The sequence below is a fragment of the Macaca mulatta genome, chromosome 4 (genome assembly GCF_049350105.2).
Source record: "Macaca mulatta isolate MMU2019108-1 chromosome 4, T2T-MMU8v2.0, whole genome shotgun sequence".
In the NCBI taxonomy this organism is placed as follows: domain Eukaryota; kingdom Metazoa; phylum Chordata; class Mammalia; order Primates; family Cercopithecidae; genus Macaca; species Macaca mulatta.
The window spans coordinates 135711162-135737796 of record NC_133409.1 but is presented as its reverse complement, the minus strand read 5'-3'; the positions used below and the strand labels follow the sequence as shown (position 1 = coordinate 135737796).

The 26635-nt window shown below is 38.4% G+C and overlaps 1 protein-coding gene across 3 annotated transcripts in view; it reads right to left on the bottom strand.

The window, feature by feature from the left end:
* Window positions 1-26635, bottom strand: part of RCAN2 (regulator of calcineurin 2) — a 258084-nt gene that overhangs the window by 214664 nt on the left and 16785 nt on the right. For all 3 annotated transcript variants that reach the window (XM_015136495.3, XM_015136496.3, XM_015136494.3), the window contains exon 2: window positions 7832-8058. In XM_015136495.3, the coding sequence (XP_014991981.1) occupies window positions 7832-8056 (225 nt within the window). In that variant the 5' untranslated portion in view covers window positions 8057-8058. The remainder of the gene's footprint in view (window positions 1-7831; window positions 8059-26635) is intronic.

The window sequence follows — 26635 nt, the reverse complement described above, 5'->3', positions numbered from 1 at the left end:
TCTAAGATTAGGAACAAGACAAGGAAGCCCACTCTTACCACTTTTATTCAACATAATACTGCAAATTCTAGCCAAAGCAAAGCAATTAGGCAAGAGAAAGAAATAAAAGGCATCTAAACTGGAAAGGAAGAGGTTAAATTGTCCCTATCTGCAGATTACATGATCTTATACATAGAAAACCCTAAACACTCCGTCAAACAACTGTTAGGATAATAAACAAATTCAGTACAGTTGTAGGATACAAAACCAAAATACAAAAATCTGTAACATTTCTATATACTAACAAAGAACTACCTGGAAAAGAAATTAAAACAACCAACCGAATTACAAAAGCTAAGAAAAATCAAATACTTAGAAATAAATTTAACCAAGAAGTGAAAGACCTGTACACTGAAAACTATAAAACATAATGAAGGAATCTGAAGAAGACACAATAAATGAAAAGATATTCCATCTTCAGTAGCTAGAAGAATTACTATTATTAAAACATTCATACTACAGAAAGCAATCTATAGATTCAACGCAATCTCTAACAAAATTCCAATAACATTTTTTCACAGAAATAGAAAAAACAATCCTAAAATTTATATGGAACCACAAGGGACTCTGAATAGTCAAAACGATCTTGAGTAAAAAGAAAAAAGCTGACTTCAAAATATACTACCAAGGTATAGTAATCAAAACATCATGGTACTAACATAAAAACCACCACATGGACCAATGGAACAGAATAGAAAGCCCAGAAATAAATCCATGCATTTACAGTCAATTGATTTTCCACAAAGGTGCCAAGAACACACAAAGAAGAAAAACAGTCTCTTTAATAAATAATGTTGGGACAACTGGATAGCCACATGCAGAAGAATGAAATCAGAACTTTAGCTCATGCCATAAGCAAAAATAAATTCAAAATGAAATAGACTTACATAAGACTTAAAACTATAAAACTACTAGAAGAAAATGTATGAAAAGAATTGTTGACTTTGGTCTGGGTAATGATTTTTTGGATATGACCACAAAAGCACAGCCAACAAAAGCAAAAATAAATGGGATTACATTAAACTAAAAGGCTGTTGCACAGTAAAGGAAACAATTAATGGAGAAAATATTTGCAAAGAGAGAAAATATTTGTAAATCTGACAAGGAGTTAGCAGCCAAATATACACAAGGAACTCAAACAACTCAATAGCAAGAAAACAAATAACCTGATTTAAAAATAGGCAAAGGAGCTGAATTCACATTTCTCAAAAGAAGACATACAAATGACCAATAGGTATATTTAAAAGTGCTCAACATTACTAATGATCAGGGAAATGCAAATTAATACCATAATGAAATATCACCTCACACCTGTTAGGATGGCTAATGTAAAAAAGGTGAAAGTGTTGGTGATGATGTCAGGAAAAGGAAACTATTACACATTGTTAGTGGGAATTTACATTGGTACACTTATTATGGAAAACAGTATGGAGTTTCCTTCAAAAACTAAAAATAGAACCACCATTTGATCCAACAATCCCACTACTGGGTATATATCTAAATAAAATGAAATTGGTGTGTTGAAGAGATACCTGCTCTCCATCATTCATTGCAGCATTATTTATAATTGCCAAGATATGGACTTAACCTAAGTGTTCATCAACAGATGAATAGATAAAGAAAATGTGGTATATATGAAATACCAGTCAGCCTTAAACAAGAAGGAAATCCTGTCTTTGCACAACATGGATGAAAATGAAGGATAGTATGTTAAGTGAAATAAGACAGGTACAGAAGGACAAATATTACATAATCTCACTTATATGTGAATTATAAAAATGTCAGACACATAGAAACCAAGAGTAGAATGGTACTTACCAGGGGCTGGGGAGTTGTTGAACAAAGGCTACAAAATTTCAGCTGGACAGGAGGAATAAGTTCAAAAGATCTATTCTACAACATGGTGACTTTAGTTAAAAATAATCTATTGCACTTTTAAAACCACTAGGAAGGTAGATTTTATATATTCTCCCCACAAAGAAGTAATAAGTATGTGAGGTAATAGATATGTTAATTAGCTCATTAGTCATTACATAATGCATACATATTTCAAAACATCATATTGTATCCAATAAATGTATATATAATTTTTGTTAATCAATTAAAAATAAGTTATTTAAAAATTAAGAAAATAGACATAAGCATCTTACGGGCAAAATACATTTAATTGTTCACTTTATGGCATTTCAGATTTCCATGATGAATTCATTCTTCTTTTTGAAAATGGAATGTAGATCCATTTTTATGTTTTATAGATCTACAACCTACTGTCTGAAACTCTTGAAGAGTGATATGTTTGGCATTCTGAATTGGGGGATTTGGATATGTAATACTGGGCACAGGGTTCATATTGTGTAATGTCCCAGCAATGTCTGGGGCAGCCCCTAGTAATTAAAGGCAGGAATATTTCTACAGAGAAATAGCTGACTAGTCACACTACAAGTATCTTCTTATCAGTTCAGGTCAGATTTTAATGAAGTGATGTTTTGTCTCAAAATGGACTGTGAAAAAAAGTCTCAGTTTTCAAATTTTCAGATTTCACTACTATAGACAAGAGATTGTGGACCTGCAGTTGTAAAGTTTAAAGTAAACATCGACATTCTCCTACAAACTATAGAGAGAGTTCCTCTAGTTAAAATTCCTCTAGAATAAAGTAAAAACCACAAATAATCAGATTTAGCTTTGAAAATCCTTTAGGATGCTCTCATAATGCCTGCAGTATTAGACTAGCTCAGCGTTTTGTCAGCTGAACTCAAGAAGAAATTGGTTCAGATTTAGTGGATATGCTGAATGAAAATGTACATCTTTGAATATTAGAATCACTCTAGCTACTTGCAATGCATTGCAATGATCTATCTACAAGACACACAAAGACTAAGAGAACAGTAGAGCCAGGTCTCTCACCACATGCGCATTCTAGTAGAACATACTCTTTAATGGTTGGCAGAATTACCCCCTTATTTTTAAAAAACTGTGTATGTTCATGTGTGATGTGTGTATGTCTGTCTGTGTGTGTAAGGGAATGAATGCAGTTGAAAATATGCTAAATGTCCTTTTGTTTTGGCATCACCATCAGCATTTATTATGTTTATTATTTGTTTGCTTATTTTGAATAGACCTCTCTTGGTATATTATAAATTAAATTTAAGCCTATCTTGTTTACCATTGCATCCCCAGAGCCAAATATCATACCTGCTTTCAATAAATATCTATATATCAGGAGGCAGTAGTGCATAATGTTTAAAAGCATGAACTCTGTAGCCTGGCAGCCTAGATTTGAATCCTGCCTTGGCCACTACTACCTTAGACCATGGGCAAAGTCTCTGCTCTCTAGTGTCCTCTCCTGAAAAATAGGGATAATGATACTTACTATATCAATCTAGATGGACTAATTTATACTCTAATAACAAACCCCAAAATCCAGTGGCCTGAACCAACAAAAGTTCTTATTTGTTTATTTTTCTTGTTGCATTACATGTTCATCATAGGTTAGCTAGGATTCTACCCTATATCAATCATCACTGTCCTTACTCCAGGACCCAAACTGCCTAAGCCAGCGCTACTTGGCACAATGCCAGTTTCCCTAACAGAGCAAGGGGAACATTCTTCAGGATTGGTACATTAAATTCTTGGCCTAGAAATGACACAAGTCACTTCTGCTTACACATAGGGCAGAAACAGCCAGTAGGGTCCAGGGAATACAATCCTGACATGCACCCAGGAAGTGGAGTTACAGAAAGATACTACCCTCATAGGGTTCTCATGACAAGTAAAGGACTCATGTAAAGCACCTGGCACCATGCCAAATGCTATATAGGTATTTGCTGCTGCTGCTGTTATAATTATTAATAAATTGAATAAATTCATATTTTAGAGAAATATCTAATGTAGGTGACGGGTTGAAGGGTGCAGCAAACCACCATGGCACGTGTGTACCTATGTAACAAACCTGCATGTTCTGCACATGTATTCCAGAACTTAAAGTATAATAATTTTTTTAAAAAGTCACCTTTCAGGTTTCTCCTTATTCAGTTGAATTTGGCTAAACATTTCATAGTCATTGCTTCACTGTTCCCCTTTAGCAGGCAGTGCATTCCAACATCCAACCCAGCAGACCCTTATCTGTCTTTAGCACAGACTCAAGGCTGCTCAAAGGACAACCTTCCTAGCCTCACCTTCCTCAAGATGACTTCTGCAGCCCAGCTGGATCCCGAAAGATGAACCCAGGGGAGCGCTCTGAAGAGAAATGTACCCTAGTAATTTTCAGGTGTTGGATACTGTGAAGATCACAGTTTTAAATGTGTTTCATACAAAAATATTTATACTTCAAGCTGTAGCACGCAAACAGCAATCTGCATTTATTGGTTTCAGATGCCAATTTCCTCCAGCTCCAGTTCTCCTTTGTGTTATATAAACAAATCTCAACCATCTGGACCACAACAAGCCTCAATGAAGTATGTGCTCACTCATTGCAAAAGCATCAAATCAAAATACAATCTCACAGAATTCTGCCTAACTGAAAATTGGAATGAACATTACGGACAACACAAAGCTGTTTTTTAACATGTGCTTTAGGTGTCAGAACTTAGAATGTAAATAGGACAGCAGAAATGAGCATATCAGAATATTTATCACTTTGAATAGAACAAAGTGATACAGAAATAAACAGATCCAGATCATATCCTGTGCTGTTACCTATAGTATGAGAAGTTCCATTTAGTACCCCATAAATTTCCTCAAAAACGAAAAGGTATCTCAGACGTGGGAAAATAGAGAAGAGAATGCTGCAAGACTCATTTGTGACAGAAAGCAAAAGGTTTAATTCCTACCCAACTATGGAAGTTAAATAGATACTTTATAATAATTGTAGGACAAAGGCTAAACCCAAATCCGTCAATACGGAGACACAAGGATTTCAGAAGCAGGCTTTGCCAAAAAAAGAAAGGACTCTGCCAAAACAAATTACGTATGAAACCACCTACCTTCCTAAACCTTGGAAATGAAGGCTAAGCATCATTTCTGATGTCTCCACCCACTGCTATAATTCCAGGCTGCTGAATACATCTTCCCAAAGCCAAACATAAAAACAATTACCATGGCCAGCCTTGCCCATAGGCAAATACAAGGAGTGCTGGAAATGCTTTTTGCTTCTTTTCCCCCTGCCTAAAAATATCTCCCCACCAACTTATCACAGTGCCTAAAACATCCACCCTTTGGGAAAAGTACCCATCGTCAGACTTGATGGCTCAGATTCCTGAAATGTAAACCTTGTGGAAAGAATATTCTGACAGAATGGAGTATGATACTTAATGTCTTAAAATAAGTGATTTTATTATAATAGTTTAAAAGGAGGTTAAAGGAAAGCAATATGAATTTCTGGGTCTGGAAGAGAAATATGGCAGTGAAAATGAGATGCCACAATACTCTCCACTTTTTTTTCTGGAGTCCCAGTGATCATGCCTTCTGGCTACTGTCAACTTATGTGGTATCTGATTATCTTGTTTTGTCACCTTCAACCATATAGATATAATTAAATCAAAACTAAATCCATGTCGGATTATTTGGTATCCTAAAGACTGTCCACAAAAGGAAGAGTAAAATAAAAAAATCTCCCCGAGGTAGAAGACTTTCTGATTTAGTAAGCTGAATTACATAGACTTTGGCCAATTATAAAATTCACCTCCATGGTTGTAAAATTGTGATCTAAATCATTGGAAACTGAGTGCAATTAACTATATTCTTGTTTATTTTGCCTCAATATTTTATCAAGGTCATCCTAAAACCAAATACTATTTCCCAAACTGCTATGCACAAACTTCATATACACATTAGATGAGAAAATCTTGTCATCCATTATTCAGTCACAAATCAGAATATCAAAATAGATGTGTGCAGACTCTCATGAACTCCCCCCACCAGCCCCTGTCCTTCTATGTCCTCAGTTCTAATTCAGTTAATCAGCCATTCTTGAGCAGCACTGCTAAATGAGATTAGCACCTTCCTAGGTCTCATTGTTTCAATCTACTGGGAAGTATTTTAAAAGGAAAGAATCAAAACCCCAGTTAAATCTCTAAGGAAAATCCTTCTAATTGTGATATTTACAGAAATTGATGATATAATGAGAATACATAGACTATTGCTTTACAGTTTATGGCAGGTATATTTCAGAGGAAACTACTTGCCCTGAGTAAATGATCATTTGTGATAATCTGTTTATAATCCAAGAATAAAATTCTCCGTTTCTTTCAAAGAAGAAATTGGCATGTGCCACTTTCTTACTTTAAATAGTCTGATGATCATAGCACTGGAGATTCTAATTATATATAATTCCTTGCATTTCAAGCTATTTTCAGCCCATAATTTCAACAGTTCAACTCCAAACTGATATCATTATAAAAATATCTTTAAATGGCTTAAAATAACTCCTAATCCTCTTGGATGGTTTTCTCTGTGGCTATCAGGATTGTCTACAAAATCAATCATATCCATAAATCAGACTTCCAGTAATTGTGCCAAACACAGACTTCAGCAATGGGCACAAAGAGGAAAAGTTTGCGAAACAGCCATCATAAAGCCTACTCTTGTACCTCACACAGAGTCATATACTTTAGTTTAGAAAAACAAAAAGGCCCGGCTGGGCGCGGTGGCTCACGCCCATAATTCCAGCACTTTGAGAGGCAGAGGCGGGCGGATCACGAGGTCAGGAGATCAAGACCATCCTTGCTAACATGATGAAACCCGTCTCTACTAAAAACACAAAAAATTAGCCGGGCGTGGTGGCGGGCGCCTGTAGTCCCAGCTACTCGGGAGCCTGAGGCAGGGGAAAGGCGTGAACCCAGGAGGCGGAGCTTGCAGTGCGCCAAGATCACCGCCACTGCACTCCAGCCTGGGCAACAGAGCAAGAATCCGTCTCAAACAAAACAAAAGAAAAAAGAAAAAAAAAAAAAAAAACCCTTCATCCAAAATATTTTGTCCATGTTTCAGTAGTATAATAGTGGCTTTTATAACTAAGAATCTACATCTACAAGGGAAGGTTTAATCCATTTAGATACCCCATTTAAAGGTCAGAGAAATCTGAAATAAACTTTGGAAAGGTCTCCAAATGGAATATTTACTGTGATTGCCAAAAACATTTACACTAAGTTAAGTCTGTTTCTTAAAATGGGAAGATGGAAAATGTTAATACATAGAAAACCTCATTCCCCAGTCATTTCAAATTGAGGAGTTACTGCTTCATTCAAATTCTTACAACACACACATAGCAATACCACCATGGTATCAGTGAGCAATGAAGGACTCAGATGCCAACCGTCTTACCTTCTCTAATATCTACTGTGAGACTTGGCTCACAGTTTAAGAAGGCTTTTTTAGAACATTCATCAAGCTGCAGGTAAGTTGGAGGTAAAATGGAGTTTATGCTGTTTTGAGAAAGGCAAATTATATTTATGGCAGAGTAAGGGAAAAGGAAACGTTTAGGAGTTTAGGACATCTGCTTCCTAGCCTAAGGGGCATTTCCTACCATCCATATTAACACCACTTGTTTTGGTAGACAGACCTATGAGTCACAGAGGACTCAATTTGATTCAACATATTTTCATCTACAAACCTGTCAGATGTACCTCTAGTTAGTTGATAATAGAACGGGATTTTCTTATCCTGGTACACATGCCAAAAATAGAGCCAAGTAAACATTTTCAAAAACTTCAAAACACCAACCACAAATGAACAGCAGGATTACTTTGAGATAATGCCACATCTCCCCATGTTTCAGGAACAGAAAAAGACGTCTTACCTTGCTGTCTTCTCCTTCAAATACTGACTGGTGAACATTGCACGCAAACAACGAGTTGGGGAGGTCATTGAAGTCAGTGATTGCTTGAAAGGCTTCTTCTGCAAAACAACGAGTGACAGCCCAGTCCCTGTCTATGCAACACAGTAAGAAAAGTCCTCCATCTTCAGGGATGTGTCCCTGCTGTCCCGGGCTCCTCATTCCGATGAAGTATGATTCTCCCCTCATTCCTGGGGATACAAAGACGAGCATGTGTTACTGAAGAACAAATTCCTTAAAACTCAGTTTTCGGGTCACAGTTTTGGATTGTCAGGGGCAGAACAGTGGAGTACGATCAGGAGGAGAGGCAGGGGATATTGGAAGGGAGAAGATCTGCGAGTTCGCATGGTTCCCTTGATCCCTAAATCAGAATTTCCCATACAGCTCTGCTTTGGGGCAAGAACCAAGTCAGTACTATGGTTTTTTAAAACAAGCAGGTATAGGAAACAGAGATCACCACCAACATCACTATTACTAATGTCTCTCATGTATTGAGTTCCAGGCACTATTCTAAATGATTTATATGCATTTAGAACATCAATTACATACATTAACTACCCTATTTAATCTCTACAATAGTCTATAAGGTTGGTACCAATATTATCCCCATCTTACAGATGGGAAAACAGAGGAACAAAGTAATTAAGTAACTTTTACAAGACCACTGACAATATGGCAGGGCTAGGATTCAAACTCAGGGAAACTGGCACCAGAGCTTACTCTCCTATGCCACAGGAATGAAGCAGATCAAAATAAGTAGAAGCTGATATTAAGGAAGTATGATCTACTTCATCAGCACCTGAATCCTGATCATGATAACTCTAATAGGTAATAGTTAATCCACATTGAGAGTAAGTGCATGCGCACACACACACACACACACACACACAGATATTTCCTCTTCTGACTGAGATAATTACTTCAAGTCATTTGTGAACCAGGTCCAGATCCTAAGAAATCAGTGTTATCTTGGCCAATCCGTGGTACACAGGTCCCCCTCCTTGCCCCCTAAAGCTTTCCAGTATTGATTTCACCTAGCTGTGTTTAACCCTTCTGTTAGTTTCTCACCCCTTATATTTGTAGTTTGCCTAACTGCAGAGTTTTTCCATTTTTTGATACTGGTATATAATTTAGTAGATTAGGTCAGTATCCCCATATAGTCCAAGGATGGGATCTACTTTCTTCTTTTGTACTTATTTTCATGCCTGTGATACTATTCTGCTCAAAGCTCAATAGTTAAGAGGCTCAGAAAGTGAAATAACTTGCCCATGGTTATGCAAGTAAGACTGACTGAAAATTATGACATGGCTACTGAATCATCTTCAGGAAGCTCTATGTTCTTCAATCCCATCATCACAGATGCTCAGAGCAAAGGACAGAAAGGTGGGTACCACCGAACATCACTCTGCTCTCATGAAGTTTAGTTAGATACAAATTCTAGATCCCCAGACAAAATATCAGTTTCTGCTTATATCTCTCCTGAACTCTGAAATAAACCCTTGAACCTCATAGTGATGGTTATGTTTTTTATTTTCATTTTTCCTAGAAAAGCCCCAATGAGAGTTGATAAGCAGCATTTTCTGGCAATAATGCATTACATATAAAATCTTAAGCCCGGTTGAGGTAGGAGCCAAAAATTAAATAGTATGAGGTGATATCTCTAAAATCAAATCACCAAAATTGTGGTAAATAAAAATTTCTATGTAAAATATAATAAAACAATTCTTGTACTACGAAGTTCTTCAAACTCCAATTAGTGTAACATTTTCTATATTTAAATCAACAAAATGCTTATTTTAAATAAAATATGGTACATTTTATTAAATAATCTAAAATAGATGAACATTTTTAACTAGAAGGAAAAACATGTAATAACATTAATATAAAGGGAATTCAACTGCTAGCACCTTCAATGAAACATGTGCATGCATTTTCTTTCATATTTATTTATACTGTTCCTTGAGTATTTTAGCATAAAACACCTAATGAACATCATTTATTAGAGTATCAATTATTTTAATAGTAAAAATATTTACTAAAAGCATCATTGAAACAGCAGTAAACAGTAGTATTTTCATTAACAGTTTACAGGAAAACTGTGTGTGTGTGTGTGTGTGTGTGTGTGTGTGTGTGTGTGTGTGTGTGTGATGGAGTTTCACTCTTGTTGCCCAGGCTGGAGCACAATGGTGCAATCTTGGCTCGCTGCAACTTCCACCTCCTGGGTTCAAGTGATTCTCCTGCCAAAGCCTAGGCCTCCCGAGTAGCTGAGATTACAAGCGCGTGCTACCACGCCTGGTTAGTTTTTGTACTTTTAGTAGACATAGGGTTTTGCCATATTGGCCAGGCTGGTCTCGAACTCCTGACCTCAGGTGATCCACCCGCCTTGGCCTCCCAAAGTGTTGGGATTACAGGCATGAGCCACCACACCCAGCCAGGAAACTCTTTTGATAATGAAATCATAATCATTCAGTGGCATACAAATAGATACTGTGTCAATTCTGATTTTATTTTTAATCTCATCCCTCTTATTTAAAATATTTTAAGTGAATCAAAACATCATAAAACACTTAGATGTGTTGTAAGAATGTTTCAATTATTATTTTTCAAAAAAAAATCTAAAATCCATTGCCAAACAAATTAATTAAATAGACAAATTTTAAGCTTCACTCAGGACACATTTTAACCTACTCAAATAGCCTTAATTTCTATCCTAAGCTGTAACAATATTATCTTCATGAGACTTTATTTTAAGCTCATTACTTTCAGTAAAGATTTAAAGGGTGAATGAATTTTTGGCAAACAACCTACTTTACTTACATGGAGAAATACTTTAGAAGTCAGAGCTCTGAACAAAGAAATTCTAATTTCTCTTTCTAGTTTCATTACTAACTCATCCCATAATTTGGAGAAGCCAAGTGATCATTCTGGAACTCAGTTTATCCTTGTAAAAGAACAACAAAAAAATATCAAACTGCCTCCTTCTCCAGAGTAAGGGGAGGCAGGAGAATGAAACAGGAGTGGAAGACGTGATCAAAATCAGTATTAACCACTACATAAAAGAATACGTAATATGCAGTATTGCAATACTGTACTATACAGTTTTGCAATTTTTACTGCATGGATTATGCAGTAAACAGAAAGAGAAATTCTGAAGATTAAGAGAACTTCCCAATTTGGGTCCCACAGCCCAAATTAACTAGTTTGTCTTTGTTTCCTCTTCTTTTTTTTCCCACTTTTTCAGAGAGGCTCTTGCTCTGTTGCCCAAGCTGCAGTGCAGCAGCACAACCATAACTCACTGCAACCTCCAACTCCTGGGTCCAAAGTGATCCTCCCACCTCAGCCTCATGAGTGGCTGGGACTACAGGCATGCGCCACCATGCCTGGGTCCTTTTGTTTTTATTTTTTGTGGAGATGAGATCTTGCTATGTTGCCCAGACTGGTCTCCAACTCCTAGCCTCAAATAGTCTTCCCATTTCGGTCTCACAAAGTGCGGGATTACAGATGTCAGCCACTGTGCCCAGCCTGGTTTGTCTTTTTAAATTAATATCAAACTCTTCATCATTGTAAGAAACCTTTGAGGCAACCATTGTCTACCAAGATTGACATGTGTTGTCCTCATTTCTAAATCTGAGGTTGGCCATCCAAAGGAGAAGAGCTTCCTTCAGCTAGGAGGCCATTTTCCGGGAGGGCTTCCCAACCTCACCCAGGCTGGGATGAATGTAATGTTCTTTCTCAGAGCTCCCTGAGCACCCTGCACAGCCTTTTCTCATGAAATCGTCCTCCCGTGTAACGACTGTTGTGATTACTGCTTTACTAGTGTGTATCTCAACCCAGACTAGTATTTCCTGAAAGCAGAGGCTGGGTTGTCTCCATCCATGTATCTACAGGCAAATATAGAAAGTCCTCAAAATAATGCTTGGCTGAATTAATGAATTATATAAAAAAGGGTCACTTTTTGGAAATAACAGACCAGCAAGTGGGTTATCATGGCCAACTTAAAATGTATACACTAATGATACACTATTTCAAATGTCTACACTAATAATGAAAACAATCCTCTCATTTCAATTTAAGGTTTGATTTCTAAAATGTAATTTTACAAATGAAAGATGGCAAGAATCACTCAAAAAGAGCAAGACTCAAAGGATTCCTCTAGCTAAGATTTAATAATCTGTGGAGAATAGCAAATATAACATTTATGTTTTTCAATTATATGAGTTACCTGAGGAAAAACTGGAAAATTCAAAAAGCTATAAAGAAGAAAATAAAAGTAAACCAGAATCCTACTATCCAGAGAAAACTCCTGCTAACATTTTGGTATATTTCATTCCAGTGTTTTTTTTTTACATGTAAAATTTTTAAACAAAATGGGGATCCTGCTGTTTAGTGTACCACTCCTTTCCTGCAACACTGATATAATCAAGAGCAGTTCCCTGTGTGATTATATATTCCTCAAAACAATAATTTTAATAGCCACATTGTATCCCAGTGTATGAATCTGACATAATTTAATCACTCTTCTGTTGTTTAACATTTGGAAAGCGTAAGTTTCCATCACCATACCCATGTGGAAAAGAAAAACCACTATCCACTATTAAAATATAAATCTTCCCATGGGAGAATCTCAAAACTTCTTTAAAGAGAAGAGACAACTTTATGAAATACTGGAAGGAGCCCCAAGGGAATACCTTCATGCCAGTCTCAAGCTGTAAATAGGGGCCTTCTGGGTTGTGGCTTTCTTTTTATTTTTTATTTTCTTTGAGACAGAGTTTCACTCTTGTTGCCCAGACTGGAGGGCAATGGCGCGATCTCGGCTCACTGCAACCTCCGCCTCCCGGGTTCAAGTGATTCTCCTGCCTCAACTTCCTGAGTAGCTGGGATTACAGGCATGCGCCACCATGCCCAGCTAATGTATTTTTAGCAGAGAATGGGTTTCTCCATGTTGATCAGCCTGATCTTGAACTCCCGACCTCAGGTGATCAGCCTGTCTCGGCCTCCCAAAGTGTTGAGATTACAGGCATGAGCTACCATGCCCGGCCAGCTGTGACTTTCTTGACAGCAGAATGGAGAAGGAACATGGCCTTGTCTACCTTACAGATCTACATGAAAGTCTTTTGAAGGCCCCCCTCCACCAATAACATGTGAATGAAAGCTATTTATTACTATTGTTAGGTTTATCAAGAGCAAGCCAATGGCAGAGGAAGTTGGCACTTCAGAAGCAGCCATCATTTTCTACTGTTAAGTGTGTAAACGAGTTTCAAACCTCCAGTGTATGTCCATAAGGGTAAAGTCCATATCATTACAATGAGAAACAAGCACCAGTGCAGCTTGAATATTTGGTATGAGTTTGGATGAAGACCCCATTAGGAGGAAGAGATATTTGTAAGGCAAAATAAATTAATTAAAACAAAAAACAAACAACCTTTTCCCCTGAGAAAACATCACCAACAACAAGATGACAGTTTATTTAAATGTTAGAAAGTTAATGGCAATGAAGACATAGACAATGGCATTTGACTCATTTTAACGAAGAAGGAAGCCTGGAGAAAAGAGGGTTTGTGACCATTTCATTATTTCGCAAACGTGAAAATAATTTTCATCCATAACCTGATAGCACTTATTAATTAAATATTAAAATACCTAAAATAAAGACAGTATGTTTCCTACCTTAAAGACTAGCCACCTAAAACATGCAGATATCTGTTCAACATCTGTTACACAGAAGTAGCCATTTAATAAATGTTTGTTGTATGAATAAGTGAAAAAATTTCCTTTCGCCCGATAAATTTGGATGTCAGCGACATTACTGACTTTCTACACAAGGAATTAATCTTTCCAAAACTCTCTAATTTCTTTCCTGACAAATGTTTATACGTATGATTAAACCCAGGGGAAGAGACCTTTAGGAGACATCTGGTTCTGCTGGATATCATTATGGTCACAGAGTTATCAACGTGCATGAGATTCAGATGTCTTAATTGCAGAATTCTAAAAAAATCTACTTTTCTAGGAATTGGGTATAACTCATGAGAGTGCAGAGCCATGCATTTGCCCATAGGAATTTTGGTCTAGAAAGCCTTTAAATACAAAATGAGAGGGAAGTTAACCACAAATAAGTCCATGAGAACAACTTGGGAGCCATAGAAAAATGATAAACATTCATGGATATGCTTATACTAGCTTTACCATCAAGTAAAATCAGTCAATATTGTGATGTGTGACCAGAAGGGGTTGGGTGGTGATAATCTCATCTAGAGTCTCGGCAACCTGGAGAGATCATGGCCAATTCTGGGTACTGCCCACTACAGAAACACTGAAAGTCTTTCAAAGGAAACTATTCAGTCAAGTTACGTTATCTAAGAGACAGGTGCATGGTAAGAAAAAGCATAAGCAGCATAGAAAATAAGGTTTGAGTTAAAGCCCAGTTGCCTTCAAATTCTGAAACAGCAAATACAATTTTTGTATACAAAAACAGAAGTCAAACCAGAGAGAAAGAGTTTAATTTTACATAAGGAGCCACAGATCTTTTAACAATTTGAGTTAGAACAGTATGTCCTGCCTTATGTCCTAGTGAACTCCTTGTAGTGGTGATATTCAGTGAGTAAGTTTCATTGAGCAGGTGCCATTCATTTAGCAGAATGTCAAACGGGGAATCCAAGGAACAGGGTGATGATTGCCTGACATTTCCTTTAAGGATTCTCCTCGATTTGAGATTTTTATCTTACCATGATTGGAAAAGAATACATAAGAAAATAGACATCTGTTTATCTCTGGGATTAAACATGCTCAAGAAAGACGTATAGCCTTTAACAAAAGCTTTCTCTAGAGTTTAAATGTTAAATTTGGATGCTCATAAATAACCTGTCTATATTTTTTCTCTTCCAGGTGACTCAAACTAAAAAGCAAGAATTTTTCAATAGAAAATGATCCATAAAAGGATAAAAATAAGCAAGACATACAAAAAGCAACTTAAGTTTAAATTTGTTTTTTCTTAGACAAAAAGAATGTTAAAGATTCACCTCAACTGCTTCTAAAATTAAGGACAGAAATACAAAACTTTTGCAATAAGGGCAACAAATTAAAAAATATGCCTTGATTCCATGTCATGGCCAGCCAAGGAGGATAAATAAGGAAATAGAATACATGGAAATGATTAACGAATGATTCATTCTGACTTCAAATTCAGTTTTGATTGAAAAACAAATAAATGAACGATGGGAGATTTGTTAGTTTGCAAGAACTTAAAGATAACAATGTCAGCTTAAATATTAATAACAAAAACTGGGAATACAATGTTGCATTAATAAGTAATAGAAAAGAAATATCTATAGTTATTTTTCAACTGAATGTAAGCTTAAATGAGCCCAGTTCAGATTTTTAAAGAATAGAAACCTAAAGTTTTGCAGTGTTTAAAATCCCTTCATCTCTAAAACCAAATGATTCCTCAATAATATCCAGGACAAAATGAGCTCATTAGAAGAAAATATTTATATTAATAATAAGAATATTAAATTTACAATTAAATTATATCCTCAGCATTCATTTTTGGTCTGGCCTTGTAAGTGTGATCTTTTTGACTTCCCCTTTTGGTGTTTTAATATCTAGATCCTCCTAGGGATAAGACAGGCCTTTTGCTCGTTTTTGTCCATTTTACAGGGAGATTGAAGTATAATATTAGTAACAACAAACCAAGCCAGCCATCCTGAGATACAAAGGAGAGACATGATATTCTTAGGCTGTGCTCCATAGAAACCCATTAGAGCTCTTTCTGAAATATAATGGAACCTATTTAATTCAGCTGCAGAATTTCACACCTGCTGAGCTATGTGAACCTCATGCTATTCTTGATATCATTTGGGATCAGTCTTGAAAGAATCAGGAACATGCAGTTTCCAACTCATAGTTTTCAAAGGAAATCATCCACATTCCTCACTTATGGTTCTCTTCAGGACACCTTCTGGAGCCACTGTTCCACCTTAAGCCCCCAATGGGCAATAATTCAATTAATTCAATTCCCTGTGGAAGCAGCAGCTTATGAATTTTTATGAAGTGTTAAAAAAAAAAAAAAGCAAGTTGTTTGTACACCTGTAGGATTTTAATGCCCATGGTCTCACAAGATTTGCAGATCCTGCATATTCTTTCAATGAACATAATAAAAAGGGGAGGAAGACCCTCAAATTTACCCAAGGTTAGATGGGACAAGCAAATAGGGCATTTGTATTCCATTCCCATAAACCTAATAACATCATCAAGAAAAGGTATTTCAAACAGGTTTCCTGCAAAAGAACAAGGTCAGAGGAAACATCATCTTTTATGAGGTATGAGGGTGAGAAAGTTGTTCTTCAAGACAGAAAAACCTGTGTCTACAAAGAATGAGCTACAGTGAATTATAGATTTGTTAAACAAAACAAGCAATATTGGAGCACTCACACAAAGCAAAAGAGTTTTGGACACTGTATTAGTCAAGGTCTCAGCAGGAAACGGACAGCATGTTCAAATTGGATAATTTGAAAAGAGTACAACAAAGTGACTATTTACAGGCATGGACAGGGTATAGGAAAACCACAACAGATAGTACAAAACCCTGGTCTAGCACTCTCCCCAGACCTGAAGAGGTGAGAGGAGGGGAGGGGTTTCCAGAACCTGGAGATATTCTGGAGAGAACAGAGGGCTATGTGGAGATGCGCCCCTGACACATCTTCCACTGTGGGATGTGGTCAATCCACAGTAGCACCACAAAGACAGTGCCAGAGAAATAAATATCCCCAACTTGCTCTCTTTCTCTGATCTCCTGCTGGTACCTCCCACTGGTCAAACCCACCTGGAAATCACAGGGCAAGGGGGCCATGGAGGTGGAATACATAGGTCAGGCTCTGGGGCACAGGGTGCAGTGCAGAGGGAAAAGGTTGGAGAAAGGATCTCTGAGATCAAGTGAAGATAACAATCACAGCCTTCATAAATGGGGAGTAGCCTAGAAATTGTATAGGTTAATTTCAATAGCACTTTAAATTTTGAAAATGTACAGCTGAGTCATTTGTAAATCGATGGCTCAAACCAGGGCTTATGTAATACAATTGAAGATTCATCATCTCTGACTGCATTCTTCTTGGAAACAAAAAAGTGAACAGGGAATGAGTGGCTCTGTATATAGTAGAGAATGCTTGCACCACTGGGGAAGATGTGTTCAGACGCCCCACCTGGAGACAGAAGACCATCCTCTCATGATTGCTTAGAAGAAGCTTAAAGCAAGCCCAAAGCCTCTGGAAGAGCAAAGCAATGTTACGCAAAATAACTTTTCACAGGAGGGTAACACTTCAAAAGTGGGCAGCAAAGCACAAGAACATTGCTATGGTAGCCAAAGTAAGATGTCTCCTGTCATCTTTCACCTTTGGCCTTCAGATGGGGCATGGAGTGCTAGAGAGAAACAGAGTGAAAAGGAAAGAAAGCAGGGAGTGAGAGATACTGCAGCTTCGAGAAAAATCCAGTCAAGAAGGGTTGAGTTATTCAGAAAAGATGGACTAGAAGGCTGCCTGGGGAGTGGAGAGCTGGACAGGACTCACTAGCAGTCCAAGGAGGCAGGTCACACTCCCCTCCACAACATTAGCAGGTAATGAAGAGCTTGAAAGTAAGTCTTTTCAACACAAGGAGGAAAGGTAGGGGGAAGAAAAATCCCTATCTCAGTACCCAGCAGACAGTATGCTATTTTTCCCACAATACAGCTACATGTTCATGTTATTTCCACATTAAAAATCTTCCATAACTCCCCAGGACCTATCAAATTAAATAAAAAAGCGCTTCAGCCCAGCAAACCAGGACAGCCACAAGATGACAGACTTCCTGTCTAGACTTATCAACTGCCTCATCAACGGTGAAAAAAATCACAAGTCTCAGCATCAAGTTCCAGCTCAGTCCATAACAATAGCAGCAGAAGCAGCGACAATCATTGAGTGCTCACTTTGTTCTAAGGGCTTTATCTGTAACAAACTTATAAATATTAAATAGCTGTGTAGCTTTGACCAATTTCCTCAAGCTTTCCTTAAGATTTTCTCCTGCTATCCCCCATTCCCCCCTATCAACATTCCACTCATCTTCAAAGTCACGTCTGGGGTCACTGTCTTCATACCCCGCTCTGAGCCCAGCCTGTACTAGATAAGATTCCCCTGTCTCTGACTGCTATTGTCCTGCGCTTGCACCTCTCAGGACACTTACTTTGTTTTGCCTCTCTTTGCACTTACTTATTCTTATCTTCCACCCAATGTTGAGCACAGGTGCTGTATCTTATCTACCTGCATAACTCTTGTAGCTACTAAACAGGACCTTGCACTTGGAAGGTAACTTCTGACATTTCTTGAATTGAATGGAATTCAAAGAACTCTGAATTTGACTTTCAGCTGTCCAACTTACTGGCTGTGTGACCTTGGACAAATCACTTAATCTCTGTGTTGTTTCCTCATCTGTAAAGATGACTGGAGTATATGTGTTTTATAGTGCTGTGTTGAAGATTTAATACCTAATGCACGTAAGGCACTTAGAACAATGACTGGGACGCACCGTGAATGTTCACTAAGTGTTAACTATTATAAGTGTTAATCATTTTAAGTTCTCAACAGAGCAACCTTCTGTCTCATATGACACAGGAGCTCTTCCTCTCTTTCCTAGAGTCATGGGTCTTTTTACATGTACAGAAGGAGTACCGTGGTTAAGTGTCAACTTTGAAGTTGGTCTTGAACTTTGGCACTGCCACTTTCTAGCTGCGTGACCTTGGACATGTTACTGAACATCTCTGGGCACTGTATGCAATGTGGGAACCACAGTAGTACCTACTTCATTGGGTTGTTCCTTGGATTAAACGTTATACATCTTACCATTCTTCTCCCTCTCACCTACTCCAAAATCTCAAAAATTCTGGTGGGTACTCTGTTTTTCAGCTCTTCAGAAGAGATTGTGCTTCCACAGTGAAAAATGGAAGAACACTGAAGTCAGATAGACCCAGACTGAAATCCCAGCTCCTCAGCATTCGTGATTATCAATTAGGAGAAGATGGACTGACAGTAGTGGCTGGCCCTAGAGTCTGAATTCTCTTTCTACAACAATTTTACTTCGTGATTTTATGCAAGTTAGTTCTGCTCACTAGGCCTCAGTTTCCACAGCTATAAATTAGGACTATTGAGAGGTCCAAATGAGATAATCCTAGTAAAGAATTTAGCCCAGGGCCCAGCAGCTATAATCACTCATGAAATATTAGCATTTGCTATAATTGCTTACACAAGTTAATCTAACTGCCAATTGCACCTTTACTTAATCTGTTCTCCCTTAATTGTTTTACTTTCCAAGAAAGGCAATATTGGTGTTAGGCCCAGAGTTTCACTTGAGTTTAGGATAAGAATATGGACCACTGTTCTAAACCTTTCAGTTTTATCAGGTCATCTTCAACTAAAACGGGACCCGAAGTACTTAGCTTCCTAATACAAATTCTCTGCTTCAATCTTATAGTCTTACTTACCCTTTTCTTTTCTTTAATCACCATTTTCCAACTTAGATAAAAACGCTGTCAGGGCTTACCAGAGTCTCCAGGGTACTTCACGGTGAGGTCCAACACCACCGCAGCCGCGCCAATGCCTCATCCTAGGAGGGCTGCCCAGCTCCTCTTTTCTCTCCTCCCGTCTGCACATGTGTTGTTATTTACAACATTTGGCAAAGCAAACCCATTTATTGACATTTTTACATCTCCTTCCATATGTTGAGCATACTTGCTTCTTCCTATAATGCTGGCTCCCAGCATGGCTCCTGATCTGCCGTGCTGGCGAGACAAATGGAATGTAATACCCCCAGACTCCCTCTCTCCCCTCTCTTCGCTCTCCCTGCTCTTCTCTCTCTCTTTCTTTCTTTCTCTCTCTCTCTCTCTCTCTATTAGTAGATGTTCCAGAGCCTTGCTCACCTTTAATCAGCACTTTCTCAACTTGAGTGACTTCCTGAGTCTCACAGATTCTCATTGTCTCCAGCTGTGTTAAATCCGGAAGGCTGAGTGTTTTCATTCTCTCCTCCTTAACTTTCCTTGTTAGCACAATTTGCTCTTGATCTGAAAGTAAACCACTGCCCCCAGCTGCTTCAGGTCTCTTTTAAAACCCTTCCCTTCTTTTTATATCCATTTGCTGAAGATGGTTTCTATCATACCTCTCTTTCTCTCTCAAGTCTACAATTGTAATACCCTCAGGTTCCTACAGAACCCAGGGCTGACTGGACTTCTGCATTGCCACCTCCCATCTAGATGGAGCTGTCTGCCCTTGGCCTGTTCAACCAAGGGCCACAACTGAAACACTGACACAGGGCTGGGCAGTTGTGGAAATAACTTCCAGTTTCTCTCGCTATTGTCAGAAAGTCACAATTCAAGATGATCCGTAATTAGTCTCCCACTTCTAGTGCCATGTGTTGTTTACAAGAAAGAGCTGACCCAGATTCTAGCCTAGAAAAAAAAACAAACTGAAACCTTCATAAAGTCCTTTCTGACCTGCTGCAGTTGGGACCAGTTCACCACATCCCTCACCCACTCCAGCAACTGATCAGGGGCTAGGGCTCGTGGAGGATGGAACCAGTCTTGGTAGTAAGGTTTCTGGGGAAAACCTACAAAGCATTTGGGGGAAGAAACTGAGCCAGTAGAGGACACAAGTAGAAACAGCTAGGTGATTTAGTTGATAATCCACCTTTTAAGAACTCATAACTTAACTGTCCTGGCCTCCACACTGCTTTACAACAAAGACCATTCTAGAAATGAAGTGGGAAGAGGATGTATACCATCCTTCTACTTGTCCAAAAGAGTTGGTGGAATGCTTGTGCTATGGTATGGATGTGTCCCCTCCTAAATTTAGATATTGAAACTTAATGGCCAATGTGATGGTATTCAGAGGTGGGGACTTTAAGAAGTAATTAGGTCATAAGGGCTTCTCCCCTCATTAATGGGATTAAGGTACTTACAAAAGAGGCTTCATGTAGCATTCAGCTAGCTTGCCCTTTCGCCATGTGGGGACACAGCATTCCTCCCTGGTGGAGGATACAGCAATAAGGCACCATCTTGGAAGCAGAGAGCCACCCTCTTCAGACCACCAAACCTCAATCTTGGACTTCCTTGATCTTTGACACCTTGATCTTAGACTTCCCAGCCTTCAGAACTGTGAGAAAATTAATTTCTCTTCTTTAAATTGCCCAGTCTCAGATATTTTGTTATAGCAGCAAAAAATGAACTAAACCAACTTCAATGAACTGAAAACATCATAACAGACCCCATGATAGTCAAGACAATGGCTTTGATAGTACAGTCTACAGATTCCTGACAAATACAACTAGAACATTATGAGGGGCCCATCTGGGATTCCAGCAAGACCAACGGAAGCTCTTTACATTAGAGGAGATAACTAGGACCCCCTTTACCTTCCTGCTCTTCTAACCAATCCTAGCACCATCCCATATGTAGAACTGGAAAAACAGCCAACAACATTGAAGTGCCGTATTAAGATGTTAGAGATCAGTGTTCACCACTGGATTTATAAATCCTAGTTCAGTACCAAGAATGGGGTGATATTAAAGATGAGAAACATTATATTAGGCTTGCTTGTCTTTTTGAGGAAATATTGCTCTTTGTCTCTTTATATAGTTACTTAATAGCTCTACCTTTCAGATGTCAGTGACACATACAAAAATGGTCATTAAATAAATCAAACCAGTTTTCTGTGTACCCTCTCTCTACCAGTTCATTTATTTTTCTCATTTTTTATATTTCTTAAAACTGGTTTTATTATTTTCCTTCTTCCAAACAGAACTATTGTTTTTTCACTTACAATGTACAATTACCTCAAATACTAAACATGAAACACCTAAAAGTGTAATAAGGGCATGAGTCTTAACAAGAAAGCAAGTTTAATTGATCACATAAACATGGTTTGCCCATGGCTTAGATGTGTCAAGGATGAAGTCTGCCTTCATCGTGCATGGCTCAGTCTTTGTTCATTTTTCTTGTGGTGGATTCACCTCTACTCATTCACCTCATTCACCACTCCACCAGAAGTCACAGACACCCTTCAGAGTGTTTCTACCCACCTATCAAAACCTGTGTAGTGTGGCTGTGGTATAGAGCATTTGCTATTTTATATACTTTATGTAGGGGTGGTCAGGAATATGTCTCTGATCAATAAGGAAGAAGGTGAGGCTGGTAAAGAGAGAGTGTACAAAATGGGTTCAGAGGGAAAGCAGGTGGCCAGGACATGCAGAGCCTTACAGGCCTTGGAGAGGACTTTTTGATTTTACCCTGAGATGGGAAGCCACTAGAAGAGTCTGAACAGAGGAATTTCAAGAACTGACTTACGTTTTAAAATAATTTATTTGGCTGTTATCTGGAGAATAGACCAATGGAACAATGACAGAAGTAGGGAACCTACTAAGAAACAATCACAGTAATCTAGGTAGCAAATAGATGATGGTGATACAGACCAAAGAGGTGGCAGTAGAAACAGTCAGAATCAGCAAGAACTTGAGTCTGGGTGTTTTTAATGTACACATGGTATTTGCTGATGGACCGGATATAAAGTAGGAGAAGATTGAAGAGTAATACCAAGGTTTTGGCCTGAACACCTAGAAGCACAAAACTGCCATTTACTAAGATGCAGTAGACTGTAGCAGGAGCAAGTTCAGAGGGATAAAATCAGAAGTCCAGTTTAGGACATGTCATGAAGAGTCCTATTATTCATCTAAGTCATGAGCAGTTGGTGCCATGAGTTCAGAGTTCAGGAGAGAGGGGAATAAAATAGATGACACTTACAGCCATGGGACTGGATGAGTGAGTTTAGTGAGAGAAGAAGTCTAAGGCCTGAGCCCTGAAACACACCACCATTTTAGAGGAATAATAATGGTACCATTGCATGGGGGTATGTTATAGGGATTCAATTAGATAACACGTGTAAAGCACTTAAAATAGTATATGAACCTTCTTCAACGTCAACAACCAGGTGTGCACATGCACACACACACACACACACACACACACAAACACACAGTCCCCCTTACCTCTTACCACCTGCTAGCCCCTGCCTCCCCTAGAGCACCTATCCCAGGACTCAGCGACCTGCACCTAATGGAATTCTTCCTCACATTGTTCTGTAAGGAAGTGGGTCGGGAACAGGAAACCTTGTTCTCACTCTAAAAGCTACAGAGGGGAAAATAATCTTGCTTGTATTCCAACCTGGAATTCTGAATATTTTTCCACCACAACATAGCTTTAAAGATCTCTCAAATCAACACTCCTGTACTTTACATCAAGTACATCATGCATATAATGGGCTTTTGGGCTAGTCTGGGGATCTGGTCATAATTCATGATGCTTCTCTAGGAAAATATATCCCAAATTCCAAACAATGTAATGGACACCCACATTCAAAAGGCTACAGATTGTCTCCAGACATAAAAGCACACATATAAATTCTAAAGATGGATGTATTAGGACTTCCTTTTAATAGCAATGGTCTGTAACATATAGCTATATTGTAGGTACCCAACTAATAAAGTCGAGCAATAGTCCCTTTGGAGTGCCTGTGTTAGTTTAGTCTCTGTCAGATCTCTCTGTGACTCTCCCTACCGCATTCCCCTGTGCTCAGCCAGGCAATGGAGAGGACATTGTAGATGTTTAACTCCAAGATAAATCCCCAATGATTCTATCTTTCTCAATCATAGCCCTTCCCTTGCTGTACTGTAATTGTGTAGTTGCCTCTCTTCCCAACCTGCAAATGGAGACTGTCTACCTTATTCACATTATATCTCTAGAACTCAACATTGTACCAGGTATCTAAAACAGACTAAGTGGAATTTCTTGAATGATTGGGGAATCAAAACTCAGTCTTAGTCTTAGATTCTAAGACATGTAAGTCTCGAAAGAAGGAGGAACTTGGAGGACATACCAACTGAGTTAAACCAATCAGTCTGGGAAAGAGAGTACAGGAACACTGGAACTTTTTCTGAAGTAACAAGATCTAGGGATTTATACCCAGAGAAGAGCTACTTAGGTTGGCTTCTGGTAGCCCAGAGGGAGAAAAAGTCCATTCATGGGACTAACTCAGAGTACCAAGCTTAAGCTCCAAATCTTGTTATCCAGATAACTGTAGTTTTTAATTTAAGTGACAATGTGATTTTCCTGGAGTCCACAGCCCTGAACTCTTAGAAGTCATATTTCAGGACAGTTTGATTAAGTATATGCACATATGTCAGTCTGTTTTTACTAATCATGTTTAAATGTACATACATACATTTATGCATTCTCTTAATCTGCAAACTCTTAAAGCTTACCAGTGCTTTTCTCTCCTTTCTTTTGCCATATATAATATTTTACGGTATACTGTTTCATCCTCCATGATAATCAATTATGACCCTACCTTATAGCTTCTTAATATCAAGAATGACATCACACACATACAGAGACATGCACACATAAACACACACCCCTATCTCATAACTAGCATATAAGAGGCATTCAGTAAATGTCTAGTGAACTGAATTGTTTAACTGGCTGTCTGTGCTTTTTTTGTTGTTGTTCTCTTTTAACAACAATTACCTATAAATAACCAATAAATATCAGAATTGTAATAGACTAGACTCTTCCATTACCATCAGGAACCAAATGTGAATAACAGCAGCATATAAAACACATCAATGGCAAAGCTAGTCCAGTATATGCTCAGCAGGTTTATGACCTCGGTAGTATTTTCATAGAGAAAACTACACATATCCAAAACTAACTTGGGATTTTTTTAACCTGATAATGGTTAGATAAATCAATGACATATTTTGACTGTGGATAAGGGAAAGGCTGCTGGTTATCATTCAGGTCTGAATAATATCCATGGATATTAAACCATTTTCCTCTGTAATTTTATTCTTTAGGGCACTTTTCATATAAACTCTCAGGAAAGGAATGAGGGTACATTTATAAAACAGAGATAGTATTTTAACTTTTGAATCTTACATATAAACTCACATATTTCTCTTTAAAATAATATATTGAGAACCTGCTGTGCGCAAACTATCTTGATTCCTCTTAGATGATTCAGAGTTGGACAGAAGGACTCATCCTGAGTGGGTGGTAGAGGAGAGCACTGTGATTATGCAGGGACATTCCGACCCAGAATGGAGGTGGACATCAGAAGAAGAGCAGAATAGGCAGAGCTCTGGGGACTCAAAGGGGAAAGGGATTTAGCTGGAGAGAGAATCACGCAATGATTCAGGAATAGGCAGAATTGGAGAATAGGTACAAAGGAATGCAGCAGACATTTGGAGAAAGGGTGGTGGGAGGTAGCTGGGGGGTGGAAAGAACATTCCAGGCTGAGGAAAAATCTTGAGCAAATATATAGAGAAGGGAGAGTTTACAGCATATTAAAAGAACTACAGGAGTCCAGACTGACACATGGGGCAGGCAGGAGGCAGGGGGAAGCCATATTGCCACGTACCTTTCATGACATAAAATCTGTTTCTAGCTCAGTAAAGGCCAGGAATCAGGAATATTGTTAAGCAACAGAGTGCTATTAATATCATAATAAATATTAACAAAATTCCCTAGCAACTCAGTTAAGAGTTGGAGAAGGGCATATGAATAGAAGACCACGTAAGCAGCCATCAACAAGGTTCTGCAAGAAGTGAGTGATGGTAGGTTTGGAAAGGAAGAGACAGGTAAGGATAGAGAAGTGGGAGAATTAGGACAAATCTCCTCAAAAAAAGCATACTGAGTGGGTTTTGGGAAAGGAGGAAATCCTTTGGAATCATTGCTTTGTGAAAATTACGGATGCTGAAGACTAAGAAATAACTTTGATCTCCAGATTGGAGTTCCAATGCCTCCAAAAGTGCAGTTCCAAAGAGGAGGAACAAAATATAAATTGAACACAATTAGGGGGTGAGTAGCTGGGAAAGAAACATAAGTAGCACGTGGCATAGAAAAATGATATACCAATGCCCGACTGTACTCTAAGGGGAAAGTCAAGGCTTATCTTTTCGAGGTGAACATTGTCTTACTGCTTTACTACTCACATTATTTTTTTCTAAAGCAGGAAGTTGCTCTAGGCATTTTTGTGGATTTCCAAATATTTGTTGAAGTATTTTGTGACACTGTTCAATTTTTCAGAAATACTGGATTAAGACGAAGTTTTTTATTTTTCTGTATAAGAATATCCCAGAAGCTCTGAAGATGTTTCCTCTTGGTCTAGATTAATATCTAGAAGCCCTTTATTTCATTGAAGTTTATGTTAAAGCAATATTCAGAAAATGCTCAGAAAGCCCTGACAAGTATCTGTGTCATTTATTTTTGAGTAATCTCAAAACCTGCCTGAGAATACAGAGCTGCTCTTGGCTCTAGCAATCCAGGTCCCGTCCCCCACTGCCCCCTTGCACTTCATATCATTATGCCCAAACTAGTTTTGTTCTAAATATTTCTTTTACCTCTGCTTCAGTCCATGTCCTGACAAAGCGCCCCATTTGCCATGGGATGAACACAGTTTGGGCCCACATTTCATCTCTGGAACCCAGCAGCACACATCTTAGAGGGAAACTGATGACCAGCTGTTGATTCCTGGTCACTTGGAAATTAGGTTGGAGGTGAGGTCTTCTGCACATGACTCAGTATTCTCAGGGCTCTATGACTATTGGTTAGGGAGGGGAGAAATCCTCTAATAGCTGCATGTTGCCATCCTCTGCTTCAACAGCAGAAGCCATTGCTGTGTTCAAGAAATACCCACTTGAGCA